A 22,560-nucleotide genomic window follows, 5' to 3' on the forward strand; every position below is an offset into this window, starting at 1 on the left:
CAGTTTGAATTCAGTTTAATATGAATCGGCCTCATGCACGTCATACGGTGATACAGAATGTTAAGTTAATAGTGCAGTACGGCTCATTACTGCTCTGGCTCCAGGGTTGAGACTATGGCCTGAGTAGACCTGTAGGGGGTTGGGCTGGTCACGAGGGGGCGCAACTGTTCCTTATTAGATTCAGCACTGGACTGTCTGTTGGAGCCAAGGCTGTTTTTCCTACAGTACACATACATAAAATGAGAAAGTAAAATCTTGGCTAATACCTCTTAGGCTATTCAAACAAGAGTCAATGCCACTTGAGTGCATTGCTTACAAAGTTATGGCCAAAAAAAATCATTTTAAAAATCTGATAAAGATAAAGTGAGATTAAAATAAAATTTAGATGCAAGTAACCTGGAAGAAGAAGGTGGAAGAGCGATGATTCGGGGTCGTGTCGTCAGCACCAGCTCACCCAAGAAAGCCTCCATCATTAAGTTCTGCAAGGTGTTGAGCAAAATGTCCTCTAGCAGGTCACAAAACTCAGGCAACCTGCAGAAATCAGATAAATCAGATTTTCATCAAATAAATGTGTTATTTTAGCCTCTGGCACAATGGGTCTCAACCAGGGGGCCGGGATTGACTAATGGACCTCCGGCTCGGCACACTTCCAAGGTGTTCTTATTTGTTCTTTCAAGAACTGTCATTTAAGAATTTAAGTTTTTTTTTTTTTTTAAGAACCATGTTAAGTTCCCCATGGTCTTGGAAAATCTGGTTACTGTATAGTATATGAGGAAATTTTAAAAGTGTGATTCCCAGACATGGAATAGTCATGGAAATTTGTATAATGAAAAACAGTTTTCTTTGGCAAAAAATTGCTATAAAACTGTAAAATACCATATACTATAATCTAAGAGTTAATTGGTCATAAAAAGTGTGAACCTGTAAAATATTCAGTTCTTAAAACGCCTGTAAGTATGAAATTGAACTGATACTTCAATTTTAACTAGATAAAGAAGTTAGGACAGCTCTTCCCAAAAGCATCATTAGCCAACTATGGTCGCAAGTCCCGTCGTTATCAACAGTTTAAAGAGTCGATGTTTCCCCGAAACCATAGTTCCAACGAACTTTCACAAACAGCATCGCAAAGTTGTGTAGTTGGAACTACAGCTCTTGTCCTGTGGTTAGAAGCATAGTTTCTTGTTTGTATGACATGGACTTAATAAATCCCTATCTTGAACAAAATAAGAAAGCTGACATTCATTACAATCTATGTATTTCATTTTGAGTATATACAAATTTAATTTACGTCTTTTCGTTTGTCAAGAAATTTTGAAGTGCCGTTTTTGAAGAGTGTGCATGTGAGTATGTGCTCTAGTACGTAAGAAAGAGCCTATGATTAAATCTGGAAATAAAGCTAAATAATTGAGGAAAAAAAGAGAATTAGTCCTCAGATTTCATGTCTGTAATTTATACAAAAAAATTAGATCTCAAACAGAAGTTATTATACACCACCTGCATGACATCGTTTTAAGATTGAAATACTTTTAAAGTTTTAAGTATAGTAAGGCCATGCAGTCTGACAGACAGACAGTGAGAAAGATAGATAGATTGATTGATTGATGATTGATTGATTATTTTTTAATTGAAATTGAACTCTACATGATTAAATCAAACATATAAGAGCACTGGAATTTTACATAGCTAATTTTAAATTGCTCTCATACCAATTTCTGAGGTATTTTTTCATTAAATTTGTCAGATGGATGTATGGAATTGAAATACTTTAATTTTGTATTTAATTATTTTACTATATTGCCATACAAAAGTTTGAAAACAAGCAGCTTTGTCATTACAGCAGAAATATACACATCAAATACTGTCTTGGACAGTGGGGGGCCTTGGAGTCGAAAGGTTGAGAATCACTGCAGACTCATGTAACCATGTGGAATTGCAAAAATAATGTTGATTGATTTCAAACAGCATACCTGCGAATGGACTCCTGGACCTTCATTTTTATCTCCTCCTGTAGTTCTTTCAGAGACTCACAGTCACACTCACTCTTGGGTGTGTCTGCAGTGCTACAGTTCCCTGTAAAAGTCTTTGCTGGGGTGGCACTGGACACACCAGACATTTTCTACAGGGATCCTGGCTGTCTTCAGCAGAGCGGGGTAGAGTTTGTGGGAGGAGGGCTGGAGCTGGTCGCAGCTGTGTGAAGTACGGCAACTGCTCAGTGTCATCTTCTACCAGAGACTGCTGGAACTGAGGCTCATCTAAAAGACTCCTGTAGAAGACAGTGACCGATGTGATCTCACTTCAAGTAAGACTAGGAATGACAATGATTCTTCAAAAGTACAGCATTTTCAAAAACAGAAATCTTTTATATCATTATAAATGTCTTTACTGTTACTTTTGATCCTATTTAGTGCATTTTTGATGAATAAAAGTACTGATTTCTTTCAAAAAACCTTTGAACGGTAGTCTATAAATAAGACAACGTAAGACATACTGTAGTAAAGAGATGAGCACGTGTGTGATGACGTCTCTCTCAAGACCAAGAGTGAGAGGGGGGAGGTCTGCAGGATGATGGCAGCTCTCACCTGTACCAGACTGAGAATGCTTGGTCTGCCTAGATCTGAAGGAAATATAATAATAATATTAAACATCACATCATGACTTTATTTACTTTTAATCCTGTAATGAAGTTTAAATGAAAAGTGTTCTGAACCCTGCTGACTTTTGCACCCCTTTGTACCTGTTGATGTAGTGAGTGTTGAACTGAGTGGGGAAATGTGTCTGGTACTCCATGAGGCTGTGAGAGCGTGCAGTAACACCCAGGTGGAGTAGTGTAGGACGGGGAGGCTCGGGACGTCTCCTCCTCTCCTGCCCTGTCTGCTGCTGGGCCCGCTGCTCAGCCCGACTGGGTCTCGGTGAGGGACTGCCCACAGCATGATCACTGCTACGGATGGGCGGAAGGGTCTGCCACATGGGGAACAAATCATTAGTCTCTAAACTCAAAATTTGCATGCGTCACATACTGTTACTTGTAAATAAGACTCCTTTAATTGTCTCGTCTTTGTGGTTTACCTTATATTTTTTTGTGCCAGTTTTCTGTCCAAACATTGCACCTTCCTGAGGAGTATAATTTGTTTTTTTAACATGAAGTTTTGATATAGTGAATGGGATTTGAAAGGCTTCTTGTCAGCGTTAAAGATGTGTGATTTCTGACCTGAGTGCATTTATCCAGTTGCTTTGTCTGTAGCAGGTCTTTCTCAGTGAGAGTAAACTCATATTTCTGTCTCTCTGTCTCCTCCTCCCACTGTCGTAGGTCTTTGTGATACTGTGCTAGCATCCTCACAAGTGTTATCTGTCAAAGAGAGCGACAAACATTTAGATGTGTTTCCAGTATACAGTGGCCCCAAAATAATGTATGTGGATATTTGAAGTCAGTTCCCCTCAAGTTCAAATAGACTGCTTTTACTCAGTTGAAAGTGTAGTCATGATTGTGTTACATAACTTAGTATGTACACTGCTGTTTGGTGTCAATAAGATTTTTTATGATTTTTTTTAAAAGAAATTATTACTTTTGCATTTCACATTTGATGCATTAAATTGATCAAATGTGACAGTAAAGACTATATTGTTACAAAATATTTATATTACAAATAAATCCTGTTCTTTTAAGCTTTCTATTCATCAAAGAATCTTGATGTATCAGTTTCTACAAAAATATTAAGCAGCACAATTGTTTCCAACACTGATATTAATAAGTAATGTTTCTTGAGCAGCAAATCAGCATATAAAATGATTTCTGAAGGATCTGAAGGATGTGACTGAAGACTGGAGTAATGATGCTGAAAACTCAGCTTTGACATCACAGGAATAAATTACATTTCAAAATATTACAATAGAAAACAGTTATTTTAAATTGCAATAATATTTTACAGTAGCAGCCTTGGTGAACATTAAGACTTTTAAGACTCTTTCATAAACATTTTTGTTTTAAATCTTACCGACTCTAAACTTTTAAATGAAATCTTATTGAATAAGCATACTGTATCATGTGTCTATATGTGAATGTGTTTATTGGTGTATCTTTGTATTTGTCACCTCACAAAGGAGGTCTTGCTTGTAGAAAGCGGGGCTGCCTGAGGTCTGTATTGTCAGGATGCAGAGAACACTCTCACCTGGCGCAAGACGGCCACCCTCAGGACGGATCGTTACAGTCTATGGTCAACATTATAAACAAACACATGTGATCAAAAGTCAATATATAATGAGTAGAGTGGCCATGTTATCTGATCAATTATATATATTTTTTTGTGTAGCACAACAGGAACATTTCTGAGTAATCACGCAGCTCCATTTCTGTCAAGCTCCAAAAAGCAATTTGAAAGAACCCTGAAACTGGCCCATATGACTTTTGCACTAGTTTTGAAGTCGTTATTATTTCACAAAAAACAAACAAACAAACAAACAAACAAACAAAAAAACAGTATATGGCTTTGGAAATGGAATGACGTCAGAATTTTCATTTTTGAATGATCTATTACTTAAAATCTACATACCTTCCGGCATTCTGTGCTTGTTACATTCCACTTATACAACACTTCATCTGTGTGTGAGACATTAGTCAAAAAAAGGATGCGTGTACTTGCGAGAGCACACTGGGATATCACCAAAACACACTCTCTCTTCTGACAGGAACACCACCTAAACACACAGAGAGAGAGAGAGAGAGAGAAATTATTTGTACTTCCATTTGTGGAACACTTCTTGATATATGACTTGTATCATCAAGCACTTTCTTACTTGTCCAGGTAATGGGATTCTTTGAGTGCAAGGCACAGTAATACGTCCATCCTGTACTTGAATGGGTTCTGACTCTCTTTCGTCAAAGCCTTGGCCCTCAAAGGTTACAAACATGCTGTCCCCCTCCATCACATGAATAGGAATGTCCACCTATAAATCATGGAGTTTTGCACCAAACTCAGTACAAAACACTTAATGTTGTGCATATTAAAGTTGCCCACAATGCCTTTTCAGATAAAAAAAAAAAACAGTTGTTACTACAATGACTGTTTTTAGTAGCATAAACAGTAACACCACATTTACTTTAAAGTCACCATGAAATTGAAACTGACTATTTTCAATGGAATACTTTACATTCATTATAAATGATTTCTCCATATACATTTTTTAATGCATGTGCCCTCATAATCTTTAAATCAAAATAACTTCTCCTCCCTCTTGCAGCGAAACATCTCTTCTGTTCTATTCTTCTCTTTACGGTCGCAAGGGTGAGACAACCAGGCAAAACAACAACCATCCCAGACAGCAACATAGTGTGGCCCAGATCCGGCCCACATCTGGTACATGTGGATTACATACAGACCAGATCTGGGCCGACACTCTGTTGCTGTCAGGGATCCTACAATCTAATCAATTCCTGATAAACAAAATCAAGTCCCGCCCTACCAGAAGCCATTTCACTCGGATATACTTCACAATAGAGAAGAAAAGATTATCGCAATTTCCATTTCACAGCAAATTTAGAAGGATGTTATTGTGGAGTAACTAACACTGTATGTTTTAGCCTCCAGTGGAGAGAAGATCCACTCCACTAGGGCGGTGTGGCCTGGCTCGATCTCTCCACCAGGGTTCAGACACTGTAAGATTGGGTGACTGAAGTTCTCCTCCATCAGCTCCTCCAGTGGAGTGGTGTCGATGTGGTACCTCACTGGGAGAGTGCCTGCATTATACAGTTCATACACCTGTGCAGATTAAACATTTAGCATATTTGTGACTATTAAATATAAACAGATGATATCTAGCAGATGACTGTTAGAATGCCAATAATTAAACAATTAATACAAAATATTTATTTTATTCACTTCATCCACTAAGGTTCTCAACCTTTTTGACTCCAAGGCCCCCATAGTCCACAACAATATCCGGAGACTCCCTTAATCTATGAACGCTCCAAATTTATGTACATTAAATGTCAGGATTCCAGAAGTTTCAAAGGGTTAGTTCACACAAAAAAGAAAATTCTGTCATTTATTACTTACCCTCATGCCGTTCCACACCTGTAAGACCTTCGTTAATCTTCAGAACACAAATGAAGATATTTTAGTTGAAATCCGATGGCTCCGTGAGGCCTCCATAGGGAGCAATGGACACTTCCTCTCTCAAGATCCATAAAGGTACTAAAAACATATTTAAATCGGTTCATGTGAGTACAGTGGTTCAATATTAATATTATATATAATGCGCCAAAAATGATGGCTGATTTCAAAACAATGCTTCATGAAGCATCGGAGCATAAATTAATCAGTGTGTCGAATCATGATTCAGATCGCGTGTCAAACTGCCAATAACTGAAATCACATGACTTTGGCGCTCCGAACAGCTGATTCGATACACTGATTCATAACGCTCCGATGCTTCCTGAAGCAGTGTTTTGAAATCGGCCATCACTAAATAAGTCGTTATTTAGTTTTTTTTGGCGCTCCAAAAATATTCTCGTCGCTTTATAATATTAATATTGAACGACTGTACTCACATGAACTGATTTAAATATGTTTTTAGTACCTTTATGGATCTTGAGAGAGGAGGTGTCCATTGCTCCCTATGGAGGCCTCACGGAGCTATCGGATTTCAACTAAAATATCTTAATTTGTGTTCTGAAGATTAACGAAGGTCTTGCGGGTGTAGAACGACATGAGGGTGAGTAATAAATGACATTATTTTCATTTTTGGGTGAACTAACCCTTTAAGTGCTGAATGTTCTTCAGGGATCCCAATCTTTTCAACCAATAAACTTGCATGTCTTTTGATTGTGATTTACTGGACTAAAAAAGTATTTTAATGTTATTCTTGATTTTTCGTTGTTTAGCTCATTTTAATCCATGTTTTGTCTTATTTTAAATAATTTTAAGTCATCTTGAGGCCCCCTTGGCTGGTTTGCATGACCCTGTTAGCCCCTGATGGTAGATACTTTAAAATACACCAAATATATATTCTGAGGAAATCATATTTTTGGCAAGCAACATATAAATTTATAATAATAATAAAAAATATTGATGTTTTGTCAGTGACCTTTGTTGGAGGGCTCTTTAATAATATAATATAATATAATATAATATAATATAATATAATATAATATAATATAATATAATAATGCTTATATGTAAGATTCTATTTAAAAAAAAAAAAAGTTTATTATATAGACGTATTATAAAACGTCAATTCAGGTAACCAATACCAACCTGTTTGGGGGGGCTGAAACCACCAATTGCCATCGGGGCAAAGATGTTGCCGGTTGGAGGAAAGGTGAATGTAGCGTCTATCTCTTTCCACAGTTATTCCTGTAAAATTCAGCTAAAAGATTCGAGAATAATCAAAAATTATCAGCACAAATTGTTTGTTAAAAAAATGATGCATGTGCTGTAATGAAAATAATAATTTGTCTCACTAGTATCTCTCTTCCATGTGAAAGTTTCAACAAGACAGGAAGACGATCTGTCCCCACAAATTCATGTCTGGGAGAGAAGCATTTGCCTTATAGTTTTCTGTGCATCCTAAAACAACACTTCAGTGCAGAAGCACTACTGTGGATTTTTCCTGACCTGTATGTGAATTGCACTGTCCTCTGTTGGCCGGGCTGGAGTTTACCAGAAGCGTGGGGAGATAGAGAAAAGCCTATGCTCCTGAATCTTCATCAGGTGGAGCTCAGACGGACTGAAATCTCCAGTCTCAGCCCAGTACTCCAGCTCAATTTGTTGGTCCTCTGGGAACAAGAATGACCTAAGGGAGACCATTTTGATAATTTATTTATATTGCCGGTGTGACTATTTGCTACTCAGTAAACAAGATATGGATGCTCACCACTCAACAGGAATACTTCCTGGGTTCTTAAACAGAAGCAGAATACTGGTGGGGTCTGAGCCCTGGGGAGCAGCACTGAAGCTAAAATCCATCATGGCTGAAGTGAAGATGGAAGGGCAATGTCGAAAACTGCAGAAGGTTTTAATAAAAGAAAGAAGTGTAGAAAGAAATCTCTGAATTTATGAATGTTTTAATTGAAGCAAAACAAAAACAATACTCTGTTTAAAGTATTGCCTGTGTCTAGTGGGCACCCTGAAGGTGAGCTCAGATGGGCTAGGATCTCTGCGTAGATAAGTGTTGAGTGCATCCAGATTAAAGAGGCGCCAGAGCTGCAGTTTACTCAGCCCCTCCACACTGCCACAGCTACGGACATCCATCACCTCCAGGATGGGATACACTCCCTCGGCCTGTACATGGCATATAGATTGGGGCTCTCCTTCCACAGAGCCTGGCCACCAGAAAAAGTTTTATATTGTGAAATTTACTCATAGCAATTCTCTCAAATGTGAAAAATGGCATATTATAGAATCTAACTTTGTGATAAATGTGTTAATAACCCAAAAGAAAATACCAGCATGAGTTTTCATGCTAGTCCACGTTGCTTAATGCTGATTAGTAGTGACCAATACTGGACTAACTTTTAAAAAGGTTGCAGTATGCAAGGTGTTGCAATATTGTCTAATATCATGCAAACACTAGAATCACAGTTTAAAGCATGAACAAGCATTCTTTTCTTAGTACGCTACCAGAGGCACTGAGGATGTGGTAACTGATGGTCCAGCAGTAATGGGCTCTGCGAGCCGGTCTCACTGTGCAGCGGATCGGTAGCCTGCACTCGGCAGGTATGGTTCCCTTTACGTTATCCATCTCCAGAACTAAAACAATAAAGCTTGATTGACTTGAAAGACAAAATAGCAATCATAAATATGACATAAAACAAATACACTACCGTTCAAAAGTTTGGGGTCTGTAAAAGTTTTGAATGTTTTTAAAAGAATCTCTTACGAAGGCTGCATTTATTTGATCAATAATATAGTAAATAGTAATAATGTGGGATATTATTACAATTTAAAATAACTGTTTTCTATTGTAATATATTTAAAAATGTAATTTATCTCTATGATGGCATAGCTGAAATTTCAGCAGATATTAATTTAGGATTTTTTCAGGATTATTTGATGAATAGAAAGCTCAAAAGTACAAAATTTATTCAAAATAGATTGTTTTATAACACTGTAAGTCTTTGCTGTCACTTTTCAATTTAATATCCTTATTATTACATCCTGGAAATGGCAGTAAGCATATTGTTTAAGAACAGGGAGTTGACAATGTAAGTGTCTCCTACCCAAAGGATCTTGAGTCATGTCTTCAAGGAGGCCTGTATCAGTGACACTTTGCTGTGTGGTCAGAAAGTAGCTGACGGCACAAGGGCTGTCGTTCAGTAGAGGGACTTCAAATGACTTACAGCTTTCCACCAGTACCTCACCTAGATCTATAACAGGGTGCTCTGCCTGGGAAGAATAATTTGTTACAGACGATCATTTTGTATAGAAATTATAGAAAAATGTGCACATCCAACGCATTCAAATCCCAAGGTCACTAATCAAATGTAAGCAAATCATTGATAAGGTGAACTCTGTTAGGGCTGGGCGATATATTGCATGCGATTCTCACGCGCATTTCGTCAGTAAAGCCGGTTCCCTGATTACTGCTAAATCGCCATCACCTGCTTTCAAATGGAGCGCCTTTTAATAGACAAAGCCGTAGTTCACGGAGAAGCCACGCAAAATCGCGTTCAGTATCGAAGATGAATCGACTTCGATAATGAACCCGATTTTGAGTGGCTTATCAGTGATCTACGGCTCTGTCTATTAAAAGGCGCTCAATTTTAAAGCAGGTGATGGCGATTTAGAGGTAATCAGGGAACCGGCTTTACTGACGAAATGCGCGTGAGAATCGCATGCGATATATCGCCCAGCCCTAAACTCTGTTGTAGAGGTCAGATGTTCTTATTTCCATTCAAGCACAAGATGCTCTTTAGATCATTCTCAAATTATGTTCAATATCCCCTGATAGCACACATACATCACAGAGGCTTCTATTTGAAATGTGCATTTTCATCTGGAAGATGTATTTTTAGGCTGTTTATATGTAAAACTGCTTTATAAAAATGTTTATCAGATGTTTGTACACAGCAGAGTCTTCCAGATGAAGCATTGTTTAACTTGATCATCAGATATGTGTGAATGTAATCTAATGTAACACACCTGGAGAGAGCCTTTGGATGCCAATCCGACAGCTTTAATGGTAAGGCGGGACTTCTTGCATTGTGGTGTTTGGACAGGCCAGAACGTGAGACTGGGCTTCATGTTGTACATCATTTCCTCCTTTGGGGCAAAGGACCACTTCTGTACCTGAAAACAAACAAATACTTTCATCAATAAGATTGAAACTACTATGTCCAAAAACACCATACTCACGTAGCCTGACCTTGGATTCATTGGGCTGTAGAATGTCTGTGTCTGGCAGTACAGACAGAACTCCTTGGTCAGATCCACAAAGCCTCCACTTGAACTCCACTGGCACCCTGCTCAGATTCTTCACCCACAGTGTTCGTTCAGAGCAGGAGCCCAGTGCTGTGGGCTGAAAGAACAGACTGCCACCCTCCTCCATGCTCATGGAAAGCTTCTCTGCTACAGCAACCACATTCAGTACCTACAAAAGATTAAAATGGACCAATAAAATGCACTACAGCTTTCAGTTTTTTTTTAATAATATTTAGAACTTCTGTTTGACAAATGAGGTACTAAAACAACAGAATAATTCTGTGAAGATTCTGAGTTTTCATGAATCTAGAGTATTCTAGTTAACTAGACGTGTTTCTCTGTTGCTCAAAACATTTAATCACTCATCCAATTGGCTTTAACCACTCAGTCCGGAAACTCACTACATTATATTATTTTTTGTTAACATAGTGTTAACCTGTGTGTGATTGGGGCTGGCATTCAGCTGTAATGTTAAAGGGATACTAGAAGGGTGATCCGGAGATGGAGTGCATCTGAACATGAGGATCTGGTGGCTGCCTGGTGGCACCAGACCACTGGATGGCAGCACACATGCTGATGGACATTCCTCTGGGTCCAGTCTGAAGATCAAGGGCAGGTCCCCTGTATTCTGCAGGAGAATACTGCGGTATGATACCTGTTTCAGTGCAGGGAATACCTGCAGGGAGATGGATGGTGTTAAACCTTATAAGTATATTTACATACTGTATCTTTCCATTTATGCTCTCTCACTGCATATTGGCTGTGTCCGAAAGCTTAGGCAACAGCTGACTTGTTGCCTATTAGGGAATGACTATCAGGGAATGACTTTGCAAGCAGCCTTTGTGGAAGCAGGCTTCTAAGGCAGCATAACAGTTTAATAATCTACAAAAAATAGAGAGAGCTTTGGTGATAGCTAGGCAAATATTTAATTACTACAATAGTAATTTCTTGCTAGAAATAACATCAAAACTAGAAAACTTCCAAAAAGCTACAAAGGTTCCTCCAAGATTCGAACTCAGTTTGCTGGATTCAAAGTTCAGAGTGCTAACCATTACACCATGAAACCACCACTCCCTGAGTGAGGCAGGTAGCGATGTGGCTAGGTGGAGGCATTTGGTCACTGGACCCCCTCGACAAAAAAGCACACAGTCGTGGCTCCTCTGATGAAACCCAGGATTGAACCGTAACCCTAATCAAGCTGAAGAGATTAAAATAAGAGCTGAAGCACAGGCTCATCCAGGATTTGAACCCGGGACCTCTCCCACCCTAAACGAGAATCATACCCCTAGACCAACATGCCAGCGTAGAAGACCATCCTGCTGCTGCCTGGCCGCAAACATGGCCGTTTGCATGGGTCAAGACACAATGAGCATCGCCAAAAAAACCTTGACAAAAACAATGCCAAGATAAACAAGACAACCAGAGTGACCCTAGAGGTAGCATCATGAGTGTCCACACACATATTATGGAGCAAGACCAAGAAGGGCCTTAAAGACGAAAGCTCAATCTTTTAATTAAACCTACAACTAAAGGTAGCCAGTGCAAAGTTGCCAGCACAGAGGAAATGGTCTCCTTTCTTGGTGCCCATTGGAAATCCTGCTGCAGCACCTGCTAGGGATCACTCCTCGCCGGTGTCTTTGAGAGCAATGGACACCTTCTCACCACCATCCAGGGGAATTAGCTCAAATGGTAGAGTGCTCGCTTAGCATGCGAGAGGTAGCGGGATCGATGCCCACATTCTCCACGTGGGGCCTTGCCCTTTTACGCTTGCTTCCCTAATGGGACAGACTGCACATTTATGGCACAAAGGGACCCTCCCTAGATGAGCTTCTAAGGCTCACTGCTGTTGAAAAGATTTTTCGGACAAGGCCCTGCACACATTCGTGGCAAAAGCAGGTCCCACCAAGAACTTGGATCGCTGGATTCAGAGTCCAGAGTGCTAACCATTACACCATGGAACCTTGACAGGGATTGCTTTTGCTAACCGAGCCACAGAGAATTAAAGGGTTAGTTCAGACAAAAATGAAAATTCTGTCATCAATTACCTTTCTGGACCTTGAAAGTGGTTGTTAAATTGCTGTTTATAGACGAGTCAGATAGCTCTCGGATTTCATCAAAAATATCTTTAATTGTGCCCAGAAGATGAACGAAGGTCTTACGGGTGTGGAACAACATGAGGGTGAGTAATTAATGACAGAAATATAATTTTTGGGTTAACTAACTCTTTAAGTCATTCACCCTAGAAGCACGAGCCAGTGCCAGTGCCAGTGCCAGAGCCAGTGAAGGCTTTGCTTTTTAAGCCAACATTTCCACGATTCCGACTTGGTTTGAGACTGCCAATTTCACCGCCACTTTACACTTTTCAGCAGTTGCACAACACCTCTGTTTTTCTCCCCCTGTTGCAAAAAGCTACAAAGGTTTCACCAAGATTTGAACTTGGATCACTGGATTCACCACTCCCTGAGTTGTGGCCATCTGAGAGGCAGGTAGCGATGTGGCTAGGTGGAGGCGATTGGTCACTGGACCCCTTTGAGCTATTTTAGCCAGGTCTGCAGGCAGTTTGGCCACCGGGGATTTCTGCGAGAAGCACAGAGCTGAAGGTCCCAGAGAGCAAAACAGTGGCCCGTATGGGGAACGAACCCATGACCTTGGCATTATTAGCACCACTCTCTAACCAACTGAGCTAACCAGCCCCACTCCGATTGTACCCCTTGACCAATGAGCCAACGCGGAGGGCCTTGCTGTTGCCTGGCTGCAAGCATAGCCATTTGCATGGCTCAAGACACAATGAGCATTGCCTAAAAAAACTTGACAAAAACAATGCCAAGACATACTGTGATGCTTTTTTTGTGCAAAAACAAATTGAAGGTGTAATAAAAGTTGCTTGGGACTACTTACCCTGTTACGTTTCTCATGGGTGCAAGCTTTCCTGACCACAGAACCCCCTTTTGATACCGGATCACAATCTTGTGATAGCCAAGTCAATTATTTATAATGAAGCAATTTAAAAACAACAGCAGTGTGTTTCTGTGGATTTAAAATATGCCAATAGTGGGGGTGGACCTAAGATGAAGAGAGAGACTCTTCCAGTGCTTAGGGAGGGAGTCTAAAAAAGCCAGATGTCTTTTAGACTTTAAGCCAGAGCGATAAACAGGGAAGAGAAGTTGGCTGCACAACCTGAGTGACCCTAGAGTTAGCGTTATGAGCGTCCACACAGATACTGTGGAACAAGACCAAGAAGGGCCTTAAAGACGAAAGCACAATCTTTTAATTAAATCTACAACTAAATGGTAGCCAGTGGATTTACAGTCCAGAGTCTAGAGTGCTAACCATTACACCATGAAACCTTGGCAAGGATCACCTTTGCTCACAGAGCTGCAGAGAATTAAGTCTTTCAGCCAAGAAGCACGATAGCAAAGAGCCAGTGAAGGTTTTGCTTTTTAAGCTAATGTTTTCCCGATTCTGACTCGCCAATTTCACCACCACATTACAGGTACAGCAGCTTTTGCACAACACCTCTGTTTTTCTCCCCATGCCGCAAAAAGTTACAAAGGTTCCACCGAGATTTGAACTCGGATTGCTGGAGTCCATAGTGCTAACCATTACACCATGGAACCACCACTACCTGGTGGCCATCTGAGAGGCAAGTTGCGATGTGGCTAGGTAGAGGCGTTTGGTCACTGTACCGCCTTGACCAAAAAAAACCACACGGTCGTGGCTCCTCTGCTAAAACCCGGGATTGAACCAGGGACCTTTAGATCTTCAGTCATTTCGGCAGGTCTGTGGGCGAACCAACTGAGCTAACCAGCCCCGTTCCATCTAGCTTGCTGCCAAACTGCCTAGAAATATCCTGATTGCCTGTAACCCTAATGAGGCTAAAGAGATTAATTGAAAGCACAAAATTGTGTGATATCATAGGCAGCGAAGGATACATCTGTGCTGCCTTCAGAAATCGATCAGTTGACAGTATGTGGTATGAGCATTGGATTCAGATGTGCCTTCCTACCTCTGTATGCAGCCAGTGGAGGTAGCATTTTTCAGCTTTTGGACACAGCCATTATGTTGAAAGATGTCACCATTATCAGACTCACTATTTTGGAGTGTTGAAGAGAGAAGCTGGGGATGAAGTGCTCCTTTCCAGGCTGAAACGAGTGACCGCTCACCCTGACTATAAGGCACCAGGGTGGGCACAAAGTCTGATCCTCTACATTTCTATGATCCCTCAGAACCTGGGGGTGACAAAAACTAAATTCAAGTCAAGAAATAGGTCTACTGTCACACTAAACCTTCATGTTCAGAACTCATGTTCAGTTTATGTCCCATTTACACGCTGACTGCGATTTAATAGCTGGAGGTCACCAAATCTATATACTAGCCTGCTGAAAAATCCAGCATTGCTGGTCAAAAGCATGGTTGACAAGCTACACCAGCTCAGTTTTGCTTAAAAAAAAAAAAACAGCATGACGTCTGTCAGTTGTATAATGCATGTCAATGATAAAATCAAAAAATGATATAAATAATGTTCGGTTTCTCGCACAAGCTGATCGTTTTGTGTCTTAGAACATCAATTTGTCATCACGAGCCGCAGGGTTTAATTTGGATTTGTCTGTGCATGTTTTTTTGACTCTTATAGATGGTGTTGCCATTGACACGCATTATGCAACTGACAAACGGCAATGGTTGGAGTTAAAAATCATCATTTGTGTTCTACTGAAGAAACAAAGTCACCTACATCTTGAATGCCCTGGGGGTAAGCAGATAAACGTCAAATTTTCTTTTTTGGGTGAACTATCCCTTTAATTATGCGTTGTGCAACTGATCATGGCTTTTGAAAATCTGATCACAAACTAATATTCCTAATTACTACTGATTTTGCTGGTAAAAATAAGATGTTGTTCTACTTTGATCAAAAATCTGTTTTCTTGCTGATTAAAATGAGGGAAAAACATATATAAATTTCAGTCATGCATAATGCGTCACATCATGCACAAGATGAACTTCTATTAAAAATCAGTCATATCACCCATAATGCTTAGAACTTGTGACACTGTTTTTCTATGCACAATTTTTAAATTCTATTGCTGTATGTGGACAGAGACCATTTATATAGAACCGTGAAATTTCTCATTGTCTTCACTATCAATAGTAGTCGCCACATCTTAATTGCATACAGTTAAAGTTTTAACTTGGCTGAGTTTTAAGACATTTTGTCAATTCACTAGTTGAAAATTAATGACTTCAGGTCCCTTTGTCACTGTGAATCACTGTCAATGTCCCTTTAGTCTCACATTACCTTGTAAAAAGTGAAACACTCAAGCTGTGCTCCATGGAAGACGTTCTGTTGGTTGGGACTGTATGTCACTCTGAAGGCTGTGGTCTTTAGAGGGCCCAGCTCACAGGAGAGAGGAGAGATGGAGAAAGGGGATTCGGCTCCATGGGACCACATCAGACAGATCTTGCCCTTGGTGTAGTTGGTGATGGAGACTGACTTAGATGCTGGGCCATCATAAAAAAGGAGCTCAGAGGGCTGAACTGTAACATGGGGGATAGGGAATCGGGTGGAGTTTGAGGTGTTGTAAAGTTCTGTTTCCACTTCAGGTGCTGAATTTACATGGAAATACTCGTCCAGAGGACTGCGTGGCTTGAAGAGAGGTGTGGTATTGTTAGTGTCCTCTGTTGGAATCTAAGGAAAGTTAGATGCAGTGTTATGTGATGTAGCTGTGGTACACCCTATTTTTTGTGAATTAGAAATATCGAACTAGAAACTGATTAGGATGTTGGTCTAAAAATGTAAGAGAAATGAAAGGAAATCTGACTTAACTCTTAGATATCAGAACATTTTTATGTTATACCACAGTGCAGATGAACAAACACACACCTCCTGCATTTGCAACGCTCCACTCTCATCCAGTTTTAATCGCCGTTCTTCCAGCAAGGCACTCAGTAAGTCAGGAGGGTAACAGGTGAGCCCTCGTAGCAGATTTAATCTGTAGACACTCAGGTGTCTGGGCTTTAAAATGGCTGGCTTCAATTGCTCTGAGTGACAGGTGCCAATCAAATCCAGAAACAATGGCTCCTTTAATAAGAAAAGCAGAACTACACTATCAATGAAATGAAAATCAGTTAAAAAAAAGAGTAGATATTCAACCAAGAAGCCGATAAACAGACAGATGGATGGACGGACATACATACAGATAGATAGATAGATAGATAGATAGATAGATAGATAGATAGATAAATAGACAGATAGACCTACCCTGTGCAGCAGTAAACAGGTCATTGTCTTGTGATAAGCTATAGGGTGGTGTGGTCGGAACTTCACACGCAGGGTGAGTTTGCTGCTGCCTGGCAGAGAGCCACAAGGCTTATCAACACTGAACACACTATGGCTGCCAGTGTCCACATCAAACTGGTAATGAGCCAATACTGTAGAGGTGTTGATGATCTGTACATTGTGTGTGACCTCTGTGCCCTCCTCAACACAGCCAAAGTCCAGTATAGAGGTACTAAGAGACACTATTGGACCTATAGGTGACAGAAGAAGATGATCAAACCATGTTTGATATGATTATAAACAGATGTTTGGGAAGCTCTTACTGTTGCGCTATGTATTGTACCTATGCAGGTGCCTGACACTTTGAGAAGGTCTTCACTTACTGCCCCATGACAGGTAAGGCAGAGGTAGTCCACACTTATGCTGTCCACTGTGAGTGGGGAGAAGCAGACAGGGACTTTCAACACTGAATGTGGGGCGATCTTCCCCTCATGCACCTCACAGTGGAATACAGACTCCATCAGAGGGGGTCGTCTCAGCCAGGACAGATTGAATGTTGTGCTAACCTAACGGAGAAAGAGAGTGACTCTGAGAGAGAAATATCTGAGTAATGTCTAAATATTCATTTGTGCAAAAAAAGAAGGGAAACATACAGTGGAGAGGTTGTAGATCTCAAAGTGCTTTTCAAGAGAGTTTCCTACTGCCACACTGCCAAACTCAAGCACCTTACAGCCTTCCTCCTGTCCCATGGAGTTGATTTGGAGGTGGGGGTACTTGGCTGTTGAAAGGAATTTAAATGTGATCTGAGTCAATTTTGACAATAAAATACTTTCTCTCACTTTAATTTGCAGTGACAACTATGCAACACTATGGCTCTGCAGTACTAACATTCCTCCTGCACAGCAACAATGGCTCAACCAATGGCATGAATTTGGAGCAGGATTATATGTCTGTCTAACCAATGAACAGTCATTATTTTTGTAATAGATTGCAACAATGACATACACAATATTAGCGGCCTTGGAATAAACTATTTTTTTGTCTAACATTTAAAAAAAAAAATTCTACACCATGAATCAAACCAACCTCTGATATGAATCACTGCTTTGAAAACTATGATTTGAAGAAAAAAAGTATTTGAAAATCAGGTAATAAAAAATGTACAAGACTTTGTACTTTAAGAGGCAATTAACTATAATCACATGAGGCACATGAAATGAAATGAAATAACTGAATAAAGAAGAATGGTAAAATATAAAACTTTTGATTCATAGTAGGGTTCCAATTATAAAAACAAAAAAACAATACATTTTAAATTATGCAAAATATTAATTTTCACAAATATATATTAATTTTGGGAGAGTAGGGAAACTTGATTAGCCATTCACAATGCTCTATGGGAGTGGACGGCCACTCTTTTGTCCTGATTTGTTTGCCTTGGTTCTCTGATTGGAGGATCTTCAGGATGTATTGGTTGTGTAATTCTTCTCCTGAAATTTGGCTTTTAATACAAAATTTTTAATAAAGTTAAAATTTTGCTGATGGCCTCTAAAAGCATATTTCATAGATTAACAACTTCTGAGCTCATGGTAGGTCTGTCTTCAAAGGTTTATAAAGAATTGTTAAATATTTTTTAAAATGAATGATTTTGCTACTGTAACATTTTAGAAAAGACCACAAAACTTGTCAGGTTTGGTTCGATTAAAACAAACTCTGGTGCGATTGCTGAATAAGTGTGAACGCTGCCATCCAAACTCTGGTGCGCACCAAACAAGCAGACCCCTGAAAAGGTGGGTTTCGATCCATTTTCAAACTAAATCTGGTGCGGTTCGACTGAAATATGAATGCAACACGGACTAAAGACATCTAAACAAACTAAAACAAGTTGTAATGTCACAAGATGAGATCTTAAAAAGGACAGGATGCTGAAGTATTCCTGTTTTTTCGTCATAGTCACGATGTTGCTCTTTACAGCTCAGTACAGGCGTCAGATATGGGTCTTCTTGCAACAGATATTCGTTTGTGTGTATAACAAATTAATTCCTGGAGGTGTTTTGACTCCTTTACACATTTTATAAGCTCTCTGTGAGTTCTCAGCTGGTAAAAATACCATCATATGTACGCACAATGAATGCATTTAGCCCAGCACACAGCATTGTTTTGGATGTCCAGTAAACTAAAAAACAGTTTTTTTGTTTTGTATCTTAAGATTCGTTGTTAAAAATGAGTGTAAATGCTAAGCAAACCAAAATTTTTTTTAGTAAGTCCAGACCAAAAGAACCGAGAGAACTGAACTGCAAGTGTAAACACCGTAAATGTGCTTTCTGAAATTCTTAAAATGTTGCACAACCAAATTTTAAGCGTCACTATCTTCTATGACATTTAATCGACATTTAGAGTCCAACAAAAGCTTAGTATACTCACACAGCCCACGTAGAAGTACAGTACAGCTGCTCTCCCCATCATCTCCAAAAGCACAGCAGGCCTCAGCCTGGTACACTACAGCCTGCTGGGGTTTGAATTCTACTGTAACCCTGCATTCTTCTCCAGGCTTTAACTGTCCAGTCTCAGGGGACAGCTGGAACGGAGGATCCACACACCACCTGAATCCTGTCTGCAGCTTACTAGTGGAAAAATGTACATTCACAGGTTTTTAAATTATTTTCTTCACACTTTATAACTCAACTGCCTTTGTGACCACCTAGTTTCCCTCAAAATAATACCCAAAGTACTATACTGTGATAAACAGAGCATACAGCTGCCACCTAATATTTCTTAGGTGGCAGCTGTATGCTCTTTAGACATGCAAACACATCTTTACCTGGAATTACGAAAGAGGAAGCTGGTTTGGGAGCTGTGCTGGGCAGCACAGGGTGGCAGCATCACCGTGTCTGGAACCTCCAGGGCATGATGAGGAATCACAGCTCGCAGAGACACGTGGAATGTGCCTTCCTTACCCTGAAACTCTATAGTGTCCATATACTCACACTGGAAATAGAAGGGCAAGAAAAAAGAACATACACAAATCCAAAATATATTATTGCATAATGAATTGATGTGCACACTAAAGTCAATATTATGACAGGTCTTCTAGTCATGCAAATAAGATTTGTCAATACTTGCTGTGAATATTGATTGATTGATTGATTCATTATAATCGTAGGATTATTGAATGCCTCAAGTTTAAAAAGATATAACAGATAAGAAACACAAGCGAATTAAACTTTACTTTCTCAAGAGGCTGAAAAGTAACTGGGAGTGAGAAAGATGTTCCTGGGCTCAGAAGGATGGTCTGAGGAAATGGTGTGCTGAAGAACTTGGTCTCAGGAGGTCTGAAAATGACAAAATAAACAAATCTGTCAGTATAAACACTACTCTTCAAAAATTTGGGATCAAAAAGATTTTTGTAAATATTAATACTTTTATTCAGCAAGTATGCACTAAATTGATCAAAAGTGACAGTAAAGACATTTATAATAGAATTTTCTATTTCAATTAAATGCTGTTCATTTGAACTTTCTATTCATCAAAGAATCCTGAAAAAAAAAAGTATAGCGGTTCCCACAAAAATATTAAGCAGCAAATCAGCATATTAAAATGATCTATGAAGGATCATATGACTGAAAACTTGGGTAATGATGCTGAAAATTCAGTTCTGCCATCACAGGAATAAACTGCATTTGAAAATATATTCAAATAGAAAACAGTTATTTGAAATTGCAATAACATTTTACAATATTAAATGTACCCTTAAAACTAAACCGTAAAACTACTCCAAATGAATGAATGTAGCATACTTGCCAGTACACTAAGCCTTGAATCCTGTAAAAAGTAAGTGTTGGTCTTTATGAGTTATTGTTTTAAGTGGATTGACCTGAAGGTGAGTTTCTGGAGTTTTCCACGTATGTTTCTAAGGATCAGAGATTTGGTATACTCTAGCCCTGGCTCCCAGCCCTCCCAGACCAGCTCAGCACAGGTCTCCACACCAAAGAAGCAGTTCTGGGTTCTCTTCTGAAGGCCCCCTGACCTGAGGCTCGAGACCCTCTGAAAACAAAGTAAGCAAGTCATAATGTCTGTTGTCTTTTTACACCAGCAGAGGGCAGCAAAGCATTTTAGCAGACTGACAGAAAAAAGCCAATGCAAAATCAGTCAAATGATTAAAGGGTTAGTTCACCCAAAAATGAAAATTCTGTCATTTATTACTCACCTTCATGCCGTTCCACACCCGTAAGACCTTTGTTCATCTTCGGAACGCAAATTGAGATATTTTTGTTGAAATCCGATGGCTCAGTGAGGCCTGCATAGACAGCAATGACATTTCCTCTCTCAAGATCCATAAAGGTACTAAAAACATATTTAAATCGGTTCATGTGAGTACAGTGGTTCAATATTAATATTATAAAGTGACAAGAATATTTTTGGTGCGCCAAAAAAACCCCAAAATAACGATTTATATAGTGATGGCCAATTTCAAAACATTGCTTCAGGAAGCATCGGAACATTATGAATCAGCGTATCGAATTCGGAGTGCCAAAGTCACGTGATTTCAGCAGTTGGCGGTTTGACACGCGATCCGAATCATGATTCAATACGCTGATTCATTATGCTCCGAAGCGTCCTGAAGCAGTGTTTTGAAATCGGCCATCACTAAATAAGTCGTTATTTTGTTTTTTTTTGGCGCACCAAAAATATTCTCGTCGCTTTATAATATTAATATTGAACCACTGAACTCACATTAACTGATTTAAATATGTTTTAGTACATTAATGGATCCTGAGAGAGGAAATGTCATTGCTGGCTATGGAAGCCTCACTGAGTCATTGGATTTCAACTAAAATACCTTAATTTGTGTTCCGAAGATGAATGAAGGTCTTACGGGTGTGGAACGGCATGAGGGTGAGTAATAAATGGCATTATTTTCATTTTTGGGTGAACTAACCCTTTAAAAACTAGCTGCAAACAATAGCAGAAGAAACAAAACTTGATTAAGTAGATATAAAAGGCTAATAATGAGCAAAAAAATAAGAATAGAGGACAGAATGAATAGGAAATAGGAGCTAACTACAAGTTGTAAAGGTAATTTTTATTATGGAAAATGTTATGTTTATATATTTTATATGTGTTGTTTTTTTAATATAATAGTTTTAGTGAGAATTTTGCAAGTTCCTTTGTCAACTTAACCCATTTAGTGTGACAACATGCTGTAGCCTATAGTATAGAGTGTGACATATTTTTTCATTTTTTTGACTTTCAAAACACATCTCACCTTTCTATGCTGGTTGTGTGCAACTCCAAAGGGAATGCCTGAGCTCAGAGGATTCACTGGATTATCCGTCAACATTGCAACTAAAACAAACAACCAAACCAACAGAGGTCAATAGTGCTGTATTAAAATATTTCATATAGCTTTTATATCACATTAAATTAGATTAATCAGACATGGCTGTAGTACTTGAAGGATTTGGGGCTTTATCAGTGATGAACCTAAATTTCATCTGACTGATATTATGAACATATAAAGTCCATACTGCATTAGGCAATACCTGTACTACAGCTGCATGCCTAAGTGATATATTTACATTTATTGCAAAAGCAGGATCTGTTATGTGCCTGTCTGACTCTGAGGTTAACTGAGGCTGGTGTAAATGTATGACCCTGTCACTCATTTCTTTACATCTCTATTAGCTTAAGTGATTTGCCTTAAGGAAAAGGTGATTGCCTCAGAGGATCATCAAATGAAATGTTATTGATAAAGATACACTGGGTTTTCTGTTTTATATTTCTAAAATGAATGACATATTTTCTTTTAAAAGTTGACAAGGCGTTAAAATTGCATACATGATGTAATTCTGTTCAAATCAATCATAAAAT

The 22,560-nt window shown here is 39.2% G+C and overlaps 1 protein-coding gene and 1 non-coding gene across 2 annotated transcripts in view; both read right to left on the bottom strand.

Moving 5' to 3' along the window:
* Positions 1–22,560, bottom strand: part of cfap65 (cilia and flagella associated protein 65) — a 22,815-nt gene continuing 255 nt past the window's right edge. The window contains 36 exon segments of the mRNA XM_048193372.1: positions 1–219; positions 397–531; positions 1,968–2,116; positions 2,119–2,263; positions 2,489–2,614; positions 2,735–2,958; positions 3,067–3,111; positions 3,209–3,346; positions 4,090–4,206; positions 4,548–4,634; positions 4,636–4,692; positions 4,792–4,941; positions 5,562–5,753; positions 7,251–7,298; positions 7,300–7,362; positions 7,457–7,523; positions 7,611–7,660; positions 7,662–7,788; positions 7,870–7,998; positions 8,104–8,317; positions 8,616–8,744; positions 9,215–9,380; positions 10,137–10,283; positions 10,360–10,584; positions 10,852–11,091; positions 14,507–14,644; positions 15,709–16,098; positions 16,294–16,491; positions 16,672–16,940; positions 17,033–17,255; positions 17,343–17,467; positions 19,114–19,313; positions 19,511–19,677; positions 19,919–20,021; positions 20,564–20,733; positions 21,956–22,035. Coding sequence (XP_048049329.1) covers positions 87–219; positions 397–531; positions 1,968–2,116; positions 2,119–2,263; positions 2,489–2,614; positions 2,735–2,958; positions 3,067–3,111; positions 3,209–3,346; positions 4,090–4,206; positions 4,548–4,634; positions 4,636–4,692; positions 4,792–4,941; positions 5,562–5,753; positions 7,251–7,298; positions 7,300–7,362; positions 7,457–7,523; positions 7,611–7,660; positions 7,662–7,788; positions 7,870–7,998; positions 8,104–8,317; positions 8,616–8,744; positions 9,215–9,380; positions 10,137–10,283; positions 10,360–10,584; positions 10,852–11,091; positions 14,507–14,644; positions 15,709–16,098; positions 16,294–16,491; positions 16,672–16,940; positions 17,033–17,255; positions 17,343–17,467; positions 19,114–19,313; positions 19,511–19,677; positions 19,919–20,021; positions 20,564–20,733; positions 21,956–22,030 — 5,361 coding nt within the window. The 5' untranslated portion in view covers positions 22,031–22,035 and the 3' untranslated portion in view covers positions 1–86.
* On the bottom strand, positions 13,035–13,108 carry trnai-aau. The gene has a single exon. It is a non-coding gene; the product is annotated as a tRNA-Ile (tRNA).

Source organism: Megalobrama amblycephala, linkage group LG6 (genome assembly GCF_018812025.1).
Source record: "Megalobrama amblycephala isolate DHTTF-2021 linkage group LG6, ASM1881202v1, whole genome shotgun sequence".
Lineage (NCBI taxonomy): Eukaryota > Metazoa > Chordata > Actinopteri > Cypriniformes > Xenocyprididae > Megalobrama > Megalobrama amblycephala.